General features: G+C 33.6%; 1 protein-coding gene across 1 annotated transcript in view; it reads right to left on the bottom strand.

Annotated features, from left to right (window-relative positions):
- The window catches only part of LOC126883477 (homeobox protein engrailed-1a-like), a 52110-nt gene extending 37457 nt beyond the window's left edge, over positions 1 to 14653 (bottom strand). Inside the window, exon 1 of the mRNA XM_050649062.1 lies at positions 13883 to 14653. Coding sequence (XP_050505019.1) covers positions 13883 to 14582 — 700 coding nt within the window. The 5' untranslated portion in view covers positions 14583 to 14653. The remainder of the gene's footprint in view (positions 1 to 13882) is intronic.
- Positions 14654 to 15226: the final 573 nt, after the last annotated feature.

Genomic DNA, 15226 nt, shown 5'->3' with positions numbered 1-15226 from the left:
CCAGAAAGGAAATGACGAGTGAGTAGAGAATTGAGTAGAAAATTCTGGTTAAGAATTAAAAGATTAAGGTGATAAAAAAAAGAAAGAAATAAATCCAATGAGAGACAGTCAAAACCAACTAAAACTTGAAGAAGAAGAAGAAGTAGTAATAGTTTGGATAGCATTTTACCAGTAAAATTTTACGAAACACAAAACGAAGCGGAATACGTTCAACAGGAATATTCAGATGACAATCTAGAAATAGATTTCTTCTAGAAGAAGAAACGAAAGAAGCAGATAAATCATTAAAGTAGGAAAATCTGAGAGAGAAGACGACTTAGCAGCAGAACTGATAAAACGTAACCACCAACACCCCAACTAGGTAGCCCACCAACCACTTACGGCAAATATTACACCATACGCAAAAAAAATGGCTATCAACCGCTCGTTAACAACCGAAATAAGGTACTTTGACACACCTTTCATTATAGAAGAACTGAAGAAAGAACCACATTCACTCAAAAATGGGAAAGCCTCAGGAGTCGATGATATATATGTAGGTACGTGGAACAAATTCAACATTTTGGGAGCGTATCAAACAGCTAGATTCTATGCTTTTTCAATAACTGCCGAACGACATTCCAAATACCAAAACTGTGGAGGAAATCAAAAGTTATTATATCTACTAAAACCTGAGGAAGAACCAGAAACGCCAAAGAGTTACCGCTATAGGCTATAGCCCTTCTCTGATACCTCTATATGAGCTGTATGAAATACTTATCCTGTACCACATAGGGCAAGCGGTGGACTCAGAAGTCATACCACAGCAACAGCAAGCTGGTTTTAGACCTAGGACCTATACCAACTAAGTTCTAGCTCTGACGAAACACATCTAGAACGGATTTGAAGAAAAAAGATAACAGCCCCAGCTCTCGTCGACCTAAGCTCCACTTACGACACCCTCAACCACAGAAACCTGCTGTAGAAAGTCTATGCCATTCTTAAGGACTATACCTACTCCTCAAAATAGTGGAATCACTACTGTAAAATAGACGATTATCCGTGAGTCTTGAGGGAAAAATTAGCTGGCGAACCCAAACAGACGGCTTGACTCAGGGTAGCGTAGTAGCACCTATACTTTTCAACCTATACACCAATAATCAAACAACGCCAACTTTTACTAGAAACTTCTAATAAGCAGACTACTTAGGCGTCACAGTGACAGGCGACAGTGTGTGGCAGTGACAAACATTCGAACCAACCACATTTTTATTGCACAACCTCTCTTAATTATGATTTTTCGATGGGTCAATATTCTGCCGTCTAGTGGGGCAGTGGGGCCTTACTTTGAGCCTCACGATTCAAGATCATGGAAGTCTGAATCATGAAAACTTTACAAATGATGTAAAGTATAAGATTTAAAAGCAGAATATAAGGTTTTCGGCCTGCCGATGAATAAGTATGTCGATAGGAATTTTTGTTTCGCGGCTCAATAAATGTCTTCTTTTTCTTCTTCTTCAGCCTCTATTCGTCCACTGCTGGACATATGCCTCTTCCATTTGCTTCCATCGATTTCTACTCTTAGCAATTCTCATCCACTGCTTGCCCGCGACTTGTTTGATATCATCTGCCACCTCTTCTGCGGTCTGTCTACTCCTCGCCAGTTGTCTCTTGGCCTCCAGTTTGTTAGTGTCTGTGTCCATTTTTCGGGATTATCTCGGGCAACGTGTCCGACCCATTGCCACTTGAGCCTTGCTATACGTTCTGCGACATCAGTAAGTAATATTTGTTCTTTCACGATTTTCGATTATTCTAATTCTGTCTCTCAAACTAATTCCTAGCATGGCCCTCTCCATCGCTCTTTGGGTTGTACTGAGCTGCTCTAAGGTTTTCTTTGTAAAGGCCATGGTCTCCAGTCCATATGTGGTTACAGGCAAGATACATTTGTCATAAACTCTACGTTTTAGACACATTGGTATATCTTTATTCTTCAAGATAAAGCTTAACTTGCCGAAAGCTACCCAAGACAATTGTATGCGTCTTTTTATTTCGGCTATTTGGTTTTCTTTGCCGATTTTAATGGTATGTCCAAGATATATAATATAGTGGTCTACATTTTCAAGACTGACGTTGTCAATAACAAGATTAGTTTGTACATTACTCATTATTTTTGTTTTCTGAAGATTCATTTTGAGACCTATTTTATTTGACTACTGGTTTAATTCCTTCATCATTTGCTCCAGTTCCTTGATATCTGTACTGAATAATACTATGTCGTCCGCAAACTTCAAATGACTCAAACGTACACCATCAATGTTTAGACCTTTTTCGTCCCAGTCGAGCTGTCTGACTACATTTTCCAATGCTAAAAGGTAAAAAGTTTTGGTGAAATAGTATCACCTTGTCTAATACCTTTACCAAGGCGTATTTTTTCGGTTTTTTCGTCTTCATTAATTTTGATGTGGAATGTGGCCTGTTCATAAATGTTTTTAATGAGTGTAGTGTACCGTGAGTCTAATAAATGTCATTCATCCCTATTGGTAGATGGTAGACGAAAAATGCTAGAATGCTAGGGAGGTAAAAAATTAAACGAAGATTGGATGCACTTTCGTGAGAATTATTTCGATAATATAAAGAAAAAGACCTAAAACAACGTAGATATCATATTATTAAGGATAAATTAAGGATAAATAATCAGAGAAGACTTTTGTCTACTCATGGTATCTATATAAAATATAGTATTTTATACAGAAAGTAGAATAAGAAAAAAGTATAATATCATATGTTGTACCACCAACGTAGTATTTATTAGTAAATAAATATATATTGTCAACGATTCATTCATACGAATATTAATATTTAATAACACCTTTGTTGAACATCGGATCAAATTACTATTCAATTCAATTTGATTTTACACATAAACATTTCTATGGCTTAACACGTTAAACTAGACACCACACAAAGGTATCTCTATCATATCCCGTATCACATGACTTGACAAAATCAAATTTGAATAGGGGAGATTGTCCGATAAAGAATAAATCAATTTATTTCACCTAATCGAAAGAATTCGCTGGTCGTCGTGTGTGGTCCGCTTTAAGACAAATGGAGTGACATCTCTTGGCGAGATAGAGAAGCAGGAGTTCGTTGGCTTTATATAACCATCGTGGGCATGGGCACTTTTGTGATTCAAATCTGCGACCTCTGCAGAGGCGGAGTCAATGGGATTCCTCTTCTTTACCATACTTATTAGGTACTTCTGACATTGAGGAACACTCTAGATAATGCTAGACAATCTTGAGCTATTTTGATTAACTTCACTGATTTTCTGAGCTCGATTCACGACATTTCTACTTCTTTCTTAGATTAGATTCAGTCATTTATAATACGCTTAGGTAATGTCGACTTTTCCTTTGAACTAAATACATTTCAGCCAGTCATGAGTTATGAGTTGAATAAAATTTAGCTTTTAATTTTTCAAACCCTTAGAATTAAAAAAATAGTTATAGGACAGTCAATGAGGGTATTTGGCTCCGAATTCCATCCTACTACATCAATTTACTTGATATTTTCACAGTAAGTAGTGAATAGCTCATGAAACAAAGTCTACCCTATGCCGATGTGCGCTTTTATCTTGGGGGTGGATACCCACCCCTTCTCGGGAGTGAAAAATGTTTTGGTTAAAATAGCCACGGAAGAGGCTAGAGAACCTAATTTTAAGCAAAAACTGTTCTATAATTATTTTTTGACAACTCAATACTTTTTGAGTTATTCGTGTTTGAAAATTTTTCATTGAAAAATGACGCACCTTTTCGGACGGATTTTTGTGAATACCTTAAAAACTATCCATCTAACAAAAAACTATATAAAATATTTCTGTAGGTTATAAAAAAAAACAAATAGATTCGTTCCTTCATAAATCTTAAAATATAAAGAGGGATATGGTAGGTAAGAAGAGTTTGTTTTTTTGCTGCATGCTCAAATCGGTGTATTCAACTTGAAATAACAGAGAAAGGGTCGATTTTAGTTGTATAATGATATTTACAACTTTTATAGTGCTTTTAAAAAAACCTTTAACATGAGCAATACTAAATGTCGATTACATTCAAACTAAGCGAGATATTTTGCAAAAAAGTTGATAACTAATGTATTTTAAGAAGAAATGAGAAGTATATGTAACCCCTCATCCATCAGAATTTAAATACATCGTTTTTCTTCTACAATACGTTTTATTATACTTATCAATAATTAAATAACTTGGTGAAATAAAAGCTTTCTTGAATATTTTAGCAACAATTCAATTTTTAATTAACAATTTACAGTCGCAATAAAAACCAAAATAATCATGAGACCTTGATCAAACTTAGAAAGATTATAAAGATGTGATGCCTATTTAATATTTTGTCGACAAAATATTAATTTTTAATTTTTTTGCATAATCTTTAAATGTTTAAAAAAAATAGTTATAAACAAATTAACATTTCTCAGAAATTGTTTATTATATTCTAATTTTAAAAAATACTTAAAATGCGAATTTCAAAGGTCTTGAAAATGAATGCTTCAAAAAGTTTTTCCAACCATTTGCAAAAAAGTTATGAAACAGCAAAGTAAATATACGATTTCTCCGTTGTTTATAATTTGTTTTAATTGTTTCAAATTTCAAAGCTTAAAAGTGAGTCTGTGGTACAATCTAATTACTCACAACGAATATCAAATATTAGTTCAATGGTTCTATTTTAATCAAAGATTAAAAATACTTTTTTTTGTAATTTTTAGCACGAAAGTAGGCTTGATACAGAGCCGGAGATTTTCACTCGAAGCGACTGACACGCTTTAAACTCGCGCGAGTTGTGTATGTGGACGGGTATAATACATATATACATAGCTACGGTACTGTTTAGTCTACTTTCGCGCGTGTAAATTACAAAAAAAATATTTATAATCTTTAATTAAAATATAACCATTAAACTAATATTCGATATTTTTTAAAAGTAATTAGCTTGTACTTTAAAGTCACTTTTACGCTTTGAAAGAATTAAAAAAAATTATAAACAACGCAGTAATCGTATGTTTACTTTGCTGTTTCATAACTTTTTTGCAAATGGTTGATAGTTGTAAAAAAGTTTTAAAACATTCATTTTCAAGATATTTGAAAACTATTTTAATTTAAATTAAAATTTTAACTATTTTTTAAAAATAGAATATAATAAAAACTTTCTGATAAACGTTAATTTGTTTATAACTATTTATTTTAAACATTTAAAGATTATACAAAAAAATAAAAAAATTATATTTTGTCGACAAAATGTTAAATAGGCATCTCATCTTTATAAGATTTCAAAGTTTGATCAGTGTATCATAATTATTTTGGTCATTATTGCGACCGTAAATTATTAATTAACATTTGAATTGTTGCTAAAATATTCGTTCAATTTTTACCAGCTTCTGGAACTATAATCTAAACCAAGAAGGCTTTTAATTCACCAAATTATTTAATTATTGGTAGATAATAACTTATCTAAACTTTATTTGAAAATTAAAGATTTTGTTGGGAAAACCCTGATTTTCCAAGAAAAAATTTTTGTCGGAGTAGATCGGAAAAAACATATCTCTATGCAGAATTTAATTGCGGTGAATTTTTATTTGAGTGTTTTTGTTAAAGTTAAAATCTTCGGAGTTATAGAGCAATAATTGAAAAAACACGATTTTCGGGCGCCATTTTGTTTATAAAAAAAGGAGCACACTATCTGCGGACTTTGCATACCTATATTATTAATATATATATATAATCATAAGCTTCGATTCCAGCAATAAAATTGCTGGTAAGTAACTTTTCCCAAAAATGGCCTATTCTCCGATAATCAGCCCAGACTAAAATATATGTTTGCTCCTAGAGCATCATCAGGGGCGTCTGAAATAAGCTAAAACAGCGCCATTGTAAGGGGCAAGTTATAATATACTAGGTGCTCGATATATGCCTTTTATTTCAATAAAATTAAAAAATGTCCCACTAGGTACTTTTTTGTTCTCGATATATTTCAGCTTGTTTAGGATCTCTTTCGAGTAGGCATTAAAAAGAGTTGGCGATAATACGCATCCCTGTGTCACCCCACGTCTAATTTCAATTTCCGCTGACAGCTGTTCGTTAACACGTACCTACTTTTGCTCGCAGTCCAGTGCGGGGAAGACACTTTCCGCATGAGTTAGGAACAATATTTTTTCTATGGCCGTACGTTTGGAAAAAGCCACAAAAAATAGAGTTATATAAATTTTTATTTAGAAGTCAAAATACATAAATTAATTCTTTGACAAGGTTGTCAAAACCAAACTTTCAATATAATCGGTTACCACAACGACGATATTGGTCTCCATGACGACGATTCAAAACCATTGTATTTGTCTACTGATCTGACTTTTAAATATTATGTCAAAATAATTTTATTTCATCGACTGATCGCGCTAATTTCAGTAAAACAACATAATAAGATAAATTTTAAATAAATTAGTAAATAATATCTAAATATTAGTTTATCGCATGTATTATAATATGATAATGCCATATTACAAGGTATTTTACTTTCCCGCACGCCGTGTTGCGGGAAAGTGCAACTATCGGAAACGAAATGCGTGTGTGAAAGTGGCTTTTTAGCACGGCCGTAGAAAAAAGAGCTTTACGCGTTCCTAGGCCTTTGCGAAATCCAAATTGTGTATCATTAATGTCTATGTCCACATGTCCAGTTTATGATAAATATATTACTTTCAGTAGCAATTTTAGCACACGAGACATCAAGCTAATGGTGCGGTAATCGCTACATTCTCTTGCGTTTTTCTTTTTAGGGAGGCAAATAAAGATCGACGTTAACCAGACTATGCACTAAGTAGATCTATTAATAAAATATACGATGCAGATCTAATTTCTACTCCTTTAAAATCACGTAATGTACCTATATCAATGTGCTTTTGCCACATGTAAACGTTATTGCAGAGGCGGACACTGATGTTAAAATTAATTTTAATGGCAGGTCTTAATTACTTTCTAGAAACATAAAGATATATTTGAATGTATGCCCATATACGTGAGATTGAAAGAATAGTTTCGACATCGTTATCTGATCTGTCATAAACCATAATATAAAATTATTATAGGTAGGTATACCTATATTACGGAATGTTCCAGACGTTATTAAGAATTAAAAATTTAAAGCATGACAGAGTTTTAACTATACGATCGGTATTAATAATTGCGAAAATGCCTAAAAAGTTGTTAATAGGTGCCTTAAGCAGATTTTTTCTAGGTAATTTTTATGCTTATGCCCGAATATACCTAATATTAATGTTTTATTTATTCTGTTTTTTTTAATTAGGTAAATACAAACTGGTAACAATAATACGCTCAAAAAGAAGACGTGCAAGCCGTTTCCGAGATAATTGAGGCGCCCCATACCCCGTATATAAAAATCACTTTGTATAACCGAAAAAATTAGATGTGAATGAGTAAAACTACAATCTGAAAATAAAAATCGACCTGTATTGTGATTTTTTCAGACTCTAACAGCAACAAAATTATCAATTGTATGCCTTACAAACTATACGCAGAGAAGGTAGGTACCTACCTACGCACAATATTATATTTGATTTGGAAATGCCTGATAGTACAGTCTTTACAGCAGCAGATTAAAACGGTCTTTTCGAACTGATTGTAAATATCGATACCTTTTTGACTCAGTATATACAAGAATTTGTAAAAATAATATGAGTTTCTTCTTCTTCTTCATGTGCCGTGCTCGATTATCGAGCGTTGGCTAACAAATTAGCTATAGTAATTTTGTTGACGGCAGCTCGGAAAAGGGATGCAGAAGATCTGTTAAGGTTTTTAAGCCATGACGTTCTTCTTCGACCTGGCCCTCTTCTTCCGTCTACCTTGACTTGTATTATTAAATGGAGTATATTATATCTCACTGGACTTTTCCCATCCGGTGCAAAACAAATATCTAATATGAGCACCCCGACAAATTTCAAATACAATAGAGATACAACATAAAATTCAAACCAGCTGTGTCACAAAATTTGTGTGAAGTATCAATAATTTTCCAAATTACTTAATAGAAAAATCTCGCAGTGATAAAGATAAATATGTACCTAATTACAAAAATAAATAAATGGTAAGAAATCCATTACCTATAGGCCTGGCTCCCGCGTACCAAAAAAAAAGTTGATTAATGCAAGATGAAAATTTGTTAATAGCTTAACGGTGTTTAGTCGGACAAACTTTGATGTACGGGATTATGGAACACTGAAACAAGGGGAGTTTTAATTGTGGAACGTGATTTTAATTGTGGAACGTGTCAACCTGACAAGTTTATGATTGTGAAAACTAGCAGGTTGTTTTTAAGTTTATTCAATAGCAAACTTTATATTATGAAAAAATGTTTGTTTGACAAATATGCTGAGCATTTTAATAAGTCCAACTCGTAGAACATGTCAAATGACAGGAATTATATTGGCGGTAAATAGCAGTCTGATTTTTGCATGTATTTTAACAAAATATATGAGACGTTTTCGTAGTCTGACGTTCGAAACCTGCAACCTGTTCCATAATTAAAACTTCCTCTGTTCCAGCATAGGCCCCCATACACACGGGCAGGGGGGCCCGTGCCCCCTAGCTTCTCGGGAAAGAACAAAAATTAAATTTTTATTACATAAACGTATTTTTGTCAAAAAATTATTAGATAATTTTGAGAGATAAATTGGAAACAACATATTTATTAATAAAAAAATTCATATATTGGGTAATTAATAGTTTAACAGAAAATCGGTATATGGTGTCTGCGACAGCGGTCTATATGGAATGTGCATAATACACATTTCGCACAGTCACGGTATGCTATTAACCAAAACATTGAAAGAGATTAGAAACGTGGGAACATAATATATACTGTAATCGACACCCAAAATTACAAATTAAATGAATCATTTATAATACCTACTGCAAAGAAAATCATATCAGCAATAAATCCGATCTCTGACCGATAATCACTAATGAGCCATTTGTCTTTAAGAACTGGCACTATAAAGATAAAGTGTAAAATCTGTGAAGTGATTATATTTGTTTTCTATATTAAGTTTTGAGTTTTGTGTATATACACCGAATAGAACCATCTTCATAAGCAGAAACAAATTCATATTGAAAAATAATTTTTAAAATTGATTGAACATAGTTAGTCAAATTTTAGTTTGCAAAAGTATTTTTTTAGTAAGTAGATTATTTTAAAGTATACATTATGATGAACAGAACAATTTTATAAATTAAAAACAGGTGATCATTCATAACGAATGCGTGTTATATACAGGGTGTCCCAAAAGTAGCGGAAAGGTCGAATAATTCGCGAAATGAACATGGGATCGAAAAACTGAAAAATATGTGTTACATATTTCTCAAAAATATACCTATGCGATGACACTAAACAAGTCCACCTCTTCAACCCCTGGGTGTGGAGCGGGGGGTAACTTTAAAATATTAAATGGAACCCCTAATTTTTGTTGCAGATTTGGATTTTCCTTGTAAAAATAAGCAAATTTTATTCGAGCCATTTTGCCAATTGTGGATGAAGAGCGCTATAATCGAAAAAAAAAACAATATATCGTGATACCATAGCAAAATTATAGAAACGGTCTAATATCTCGAGAAATATACTTCCAAATGAAAAACTAAAAAACACGTGTTTAATATTTTTCAAAAATCTATAGAATGACACCAAACAGGATTTTTCATTCCACACTCTGGAGGTGGGGGTGAGAGTTAACTTTAAAATCTTAAATAGGAACCCCGTTTTTTATTGCAGATTGAGTTTCCTCCTCAAAAAATAAGTAACATTTATTCGAAACTTTTTTTAGAATTGTTGACGGATGGCGCTATAATCGGAAAATGCGATTTATTTGCGCCATCTATCAACGATTCTAAAAATGTTTGGAATATATGTGACTTATTTTTCATAAGGATTCTAAATCTGCAAAAATAAAGGGGGCTCCTTTCTAAGATTTTAAAGTAAAAACTTGGTTCGAGACATACTCATGGTTAGTCTACTCGCCAAAGTTGAAGGCAGGGCTTTGCAAGCATTGTATTCTTTTCAAACGGGTTTTAAAGAGAGGCGCAACTTTTGTGGTATCCATGACATTTCCATTTAAAACTTGGTCTAGTATTTAAATGTATGAATAATGTCTCACAGCATGGTTCAAACTATGTTTTTTAGGTGGTTTAAACTACAGTAGACTCCCTCTAAAACGAGAAGTGAAATGGTGGACTAATTATCTCGTTATAAGCGGATCTCGTTATATCAAACAACAATAATATGATGCCTTGTTTTGATGCCTCTTACGTAGTTTATTAGGTGTCGATGGTCAACCTGAACAGTAAACAATGAAACTTCGCAGTCATAAATTGTAAATTTCCTATAATATTCAATATCGGTCGATAAACAGGCAGAAGTTTATTACAGGTGGCCGAGTTTATTACAGCACTGGCCTCGATAATAAGACAGATGTTGGGCATTTCTATGTACAGACAGTTGGGGCATTTATTTATTTATGACCATTACAACGCTAAAAACAGGTAAAGACACGTATTTTTCGATTTCAATTTTCCTCGTTGTAGCCAAATATGCCTCGTTATAGAGCGTTATAGTTCAATAGGAATTTCATGGGACACCTAATGTACCTCGTTATAAGCGAAACCTCGTTATATCCGTGTTCGTTATAGAGAGAGTCTACTGTATATATTGTCATCCGAAATATACAAAATGTAATATGCAACATCTTCACGTTTTGCCCCCCCTAAAAATTTTTATATGGGCGCCCTTGTGTTCCAGTGTTCCAATACATCAAAGTTTGTCCGACTAGACACCGTTAAGCTATTAATAAATTCTCAGCTTGCTATTAATAAACTATTTTTGGTACTCGGGATCCAGGCCTATTAACATGTCTATCAAGTTAGCCCCCGAAAATTAAAAAACATTGTTTTGCTTATGTTTTTAAATTGTGCTAATGTTGTGCTAATTTGTGCCGATATTATTTTAATTTGTGCTGATACGAAAACTCAATTACACTATGATTAAAATTCGGGGGCCAACTTGACTCTCAGCCCCCGGTTTTTTTTTAAGAATATGAATTTATTTTCATGTTACGCAATTGTGCTCGATGTATCTTAAATTGTGCCGTTGGAATTTTTGAAAATGCTTCAATGTTACGCATTTTATTTAACATTTAAAGCTCGGGGGCCAACTTGACTTTCAGCCCCCGGGTTTTTTTAAGAATATGAATTTATTTTCATGATACGCAATTGTGCTCGACGTATCTTAAATTGTGCCGTTGGAATTTTTGAAAATGCTTCAACGTTAAGCATTTTATTTAACATTTAAAGCTCGGGGGCCAACTTGACTCTCAGCCCTCGGTTTTTTTTTTAATATGAATTTATTTTCATGTTACGCAATTGTGCTCGATGTATGTTAAATTGTGCCATTGGAATTTTTGAAAATGCTTCAATGTTACGTATTTTATTTAACATTTAAAGCTCGGGGGCTAACTTGACTCTCAGCCCCCGGGTTTTTTTAAGAATGTGAATCCACTTTTGTGTTACACAATTGTGCTCGATGTATGTTGAATTGTGCCGTGGGAGGTTTTGAAAATGCTTCAACGTTACGCATTTTATTTAACATTTAAAGCTCGGGGGCCAACTTGACTCTCAGCCCCCGGGTTTTTTTTTAAATATCAATTTATTTTCATGTTACACAATTGTGCTCGATGTATGTTAAATTGTGCCATTGGAGGTTTTGAAAATGCTTCAACGTTACGCAATTTATTTTACAATAAAAATTGCCGTAACAGCTACAATTCAAAATTCCAACGGCATAATTCAAGATACATCGAGCACAATTGCGTAACATGAAAATAAATTCATATTCTTAAAAAAAACCCGGAGGCTGAGGGTCAAGTTGGCCCCCGAGTTTTAAATGTTAAATAAAATGCGTAACGTTGAAGCATTTTCAAAAATTCCAATGGCACAATTTAACATACATCGAGCACAATTGGGTAACACAAAAATAAATTCACATTTAAAAAAACCCGGGGGCTGAGAGTCAAGTTGTCCCCCGAGCTTTAAATGTTAAATAAAATGCGTAACGTTGAAGCATTTTCAAAAATTCCAACGGCACAATTCAAGATACATCGAGCACAATTGCGTACCATTAAAATAAATTTATATTCTTAAAAAAACCCGGGGGCTGAGGGTCAAGTTGGCCCCCGAGCTTTAAATGTTAAATAAAATGCGTAACGTTGAAGCATTTTCAAAAATTCCAATGGCACAATTTAACATACATCGAGCACAATGGGGCAACACAAAAATAAATTCACATTAAAAAAAAAACCGGGGACTGAGAGTCAAGTTGGCCCCCGAGATTTAAATGTTAAATAAAATTCGTAACGTTGAAGCATTTTCAAAAATTCCAACGGCACAATTCAAGATACATCGAGCACAATTGCGTACCATTAAAATAAATTTATATTCTTAAAAAAACCCGGGGGCTGAGGGTCAAGTTGGCCCCCGAGCTTTAAATGTTAAATAAAATGCGTAACGTTGAAGCATTTTCAAAAATTCCAACGGCACAATTCAAGATACATCGAGCACAATTGCGTACCATTAAAATAAATTTATATTCTTAAAAAAACCCGGGGGCTGAGAGTCAAGTTGGCCCCCGAATGTTAATCATAGTGTAATTGAGTTTTCGTATCAGCACAAATTAAAATAATATCTGCACAAATTAGCACAACATTAGCACAATTTAAAAACATAAGCAAAACAATGTTTTTTAATTTTCGGGGGCTAACTTGATAGACATCCTATATATTAACTCATATGTACACACGAAATTATCACACACACACATTAGAATAAAAATTAAAAAAAAAATAATTGGGTGGTTATTAAGACGAAATAACTGATTTAAAAAAATGTCTAAAGAAATAATGACATTTTTAACATAGGTATGCCTTGAGACCAGATATATAGTATGAACAAAAAACTATCCTGGTGTAAAGATCTCAAGCAACGAAATAAGCAGAAACAAATAAATAAAGAGAAAAATACATGGAATACAAATCAGATATAAAGGCTTTAAAGGATGGATACTATAGGTATTATGAGAGCGGCAAATAATTAAGTTACAAAAACAAAATTACCAAAGTGTTCAATAGTAGATTACCAACCCAAGAGAAAATAGTAGGTATCAAATAGTATCTAAAAAAATAAATTAAGGGAGTAGGCGCAAAATGCATTAATTTTTTTCAATTCCTGAGAAAACTAATGAGTATTTTTGAAAAATTTAAACGTAAAAAGAAAGATTACATTATTACCGATGATCGAAAGTCCCTTAAAATAAAAAACAAAGTTTTTTGAATGAAGTATTTGAAATTTTAAATCACACCAAGTTTTCTCTTTTTTTTTTCACCCCTATAACTTATTAAAATAAACATTATAGAAGTTTTCAGGGATTTTCGGCCCTCGGTAATAATGTAATCTTTCATTCTACGTTTAAATTTTTCAAAACAACTTATTAGTTTTTTCTCAGGATTCGAAAAAAAATGAATGCATTTAAATAGCATGTGACCAAGATTTTGCGCCTACCCCCTTAAGGACATGTCATTGTAAAAATAAGAAATAGGTACTTCTACATAAATTTATTTCGGTTTTGAATAAAAAATTTTGTTTTTGGTCAACAGTTTTAGATAGGTACCTAAGCTACATAATGAATAGCTCTGTTAAACCTTGTTAACTCTGGCAGTAAAAAATTATATATCTAACAAAAAACAAGTAGGTACTTAATTACATGCAAATAAATTCAAATGTTACCTGAACTCGGTCGGTCCGAATACCGCGTGCAGTAGACCCATGCAGGCCAGAGTGTCGGTACGTTTCCGTCTTCGTCTTTCTTGATCTCCTCAGGATTCGGCAGCGTCTTAACTGGACTCTTCGGCCTCGAAATTAGCTCCGGACTTTTCTTAATGAAACTTCCGATTTGTGAAACGGTCTGGCACAAACTCCCCAAGGGAGCCACGAGGTCTTCTTTAGCTTTTTCGCACTTTTCGTATGGTTTAAAGATAACTGTTGGTGTTGTTTTTGTTTTGAGAACCGCTGATTTACCGAAGTCCGGTTTAAGAATATTGTTTATAGAGTATTTTAGAGTTTGTATGGTGGGTTCGTTGTGCTCAGAACACGATTTCGAAGAAACACTTTCAGAAGGTGATGGGGATCGAAAGCTCCTTGGACTATTTCGTTCGAATTCGCTTTTGGGGCTAGGAAGAGCAAAGGATGTTATCCGAAAAAAGGATCTTTCTGTTTCGGGTTTTTGGTAGTGGTTTGGCGACGATGCAGGAGTGGACATATAGCTTCTCGAGGTTTCTTCATGGTTGATGGTCATGCAGGTGTAGCTGGAGGTTCTGGTTGACTCCGGGGAATTGGGGGCGTTTGATTGTTCAGTGTTGTTCGGACTAGCCGCAGCACTAGGGCTTGACCGGTCTTCAAGCGCCATCGGCAAGAAATTAAAATTCATCAAGATATCAGAAAAGTGTGGCACACACCAGAACACTTCAGCGGTCACACGATCTAATGCTCACTGGTAAAGCTGTGCTGTCAAACTGAGTGAGATTTCAAAATAGTCATCTTTATCAGGGAGGCATGGCTTGGCTCCGCCTACTAAGACATGCGCCACAAATTGCGATGGACCTCTCTCTCTCTCTCGCTTGCATAAGTTGCAGAAGTTATGCAGCAAAATACATAAATTTGAATGCTTTTGTAATTCATCTGCATTAGGGTAGTTTAGAAATTAAAAATTCTCAAAATATAGGTTGGATTTATTTAATTAATTCCAGAAAATATTGATTTCTCATTCAGTGGGTTATCTTATAGTGGGGTATGTTAACCTTTAGAGATGGGACTGTTTAAATGAAAGATATTTTATTGTCAAAATTTTAATTTGCATTAAATATTTGTTTGTTTATTTTAATTTGCTTAAATTATGTATTACTTTGAATTTAATTTGCCTATAATGATAATATTCGAATAATTCGAAGAATTACAGACCATTATGACTACTATTTCAACTATTTCAAGCTTCGGAAAAAGTAACTCTCAAAACCAGAGTTTACGATCAGTGTATCCTCCCTGCAACTTCAACTTCGAAAACATATGATTAAA

Source organism: Diabrotica virgifera, chromosome 4 (assembly GCF_917563875.1).
Source record: "Diabrotica virgifera virgifera chromosome 4, PGI_DIABVI_V3a".
Lineage (NCBI taxonomy): Eukaryota > Metazoa > Arthropoda > Insecta > Coleoptera > Chrysomelidae > Diabrotica > Diabrotica virgifera.
This window is presented reverse-complemented; position numbering and strand designations above follow the sequence as displayed.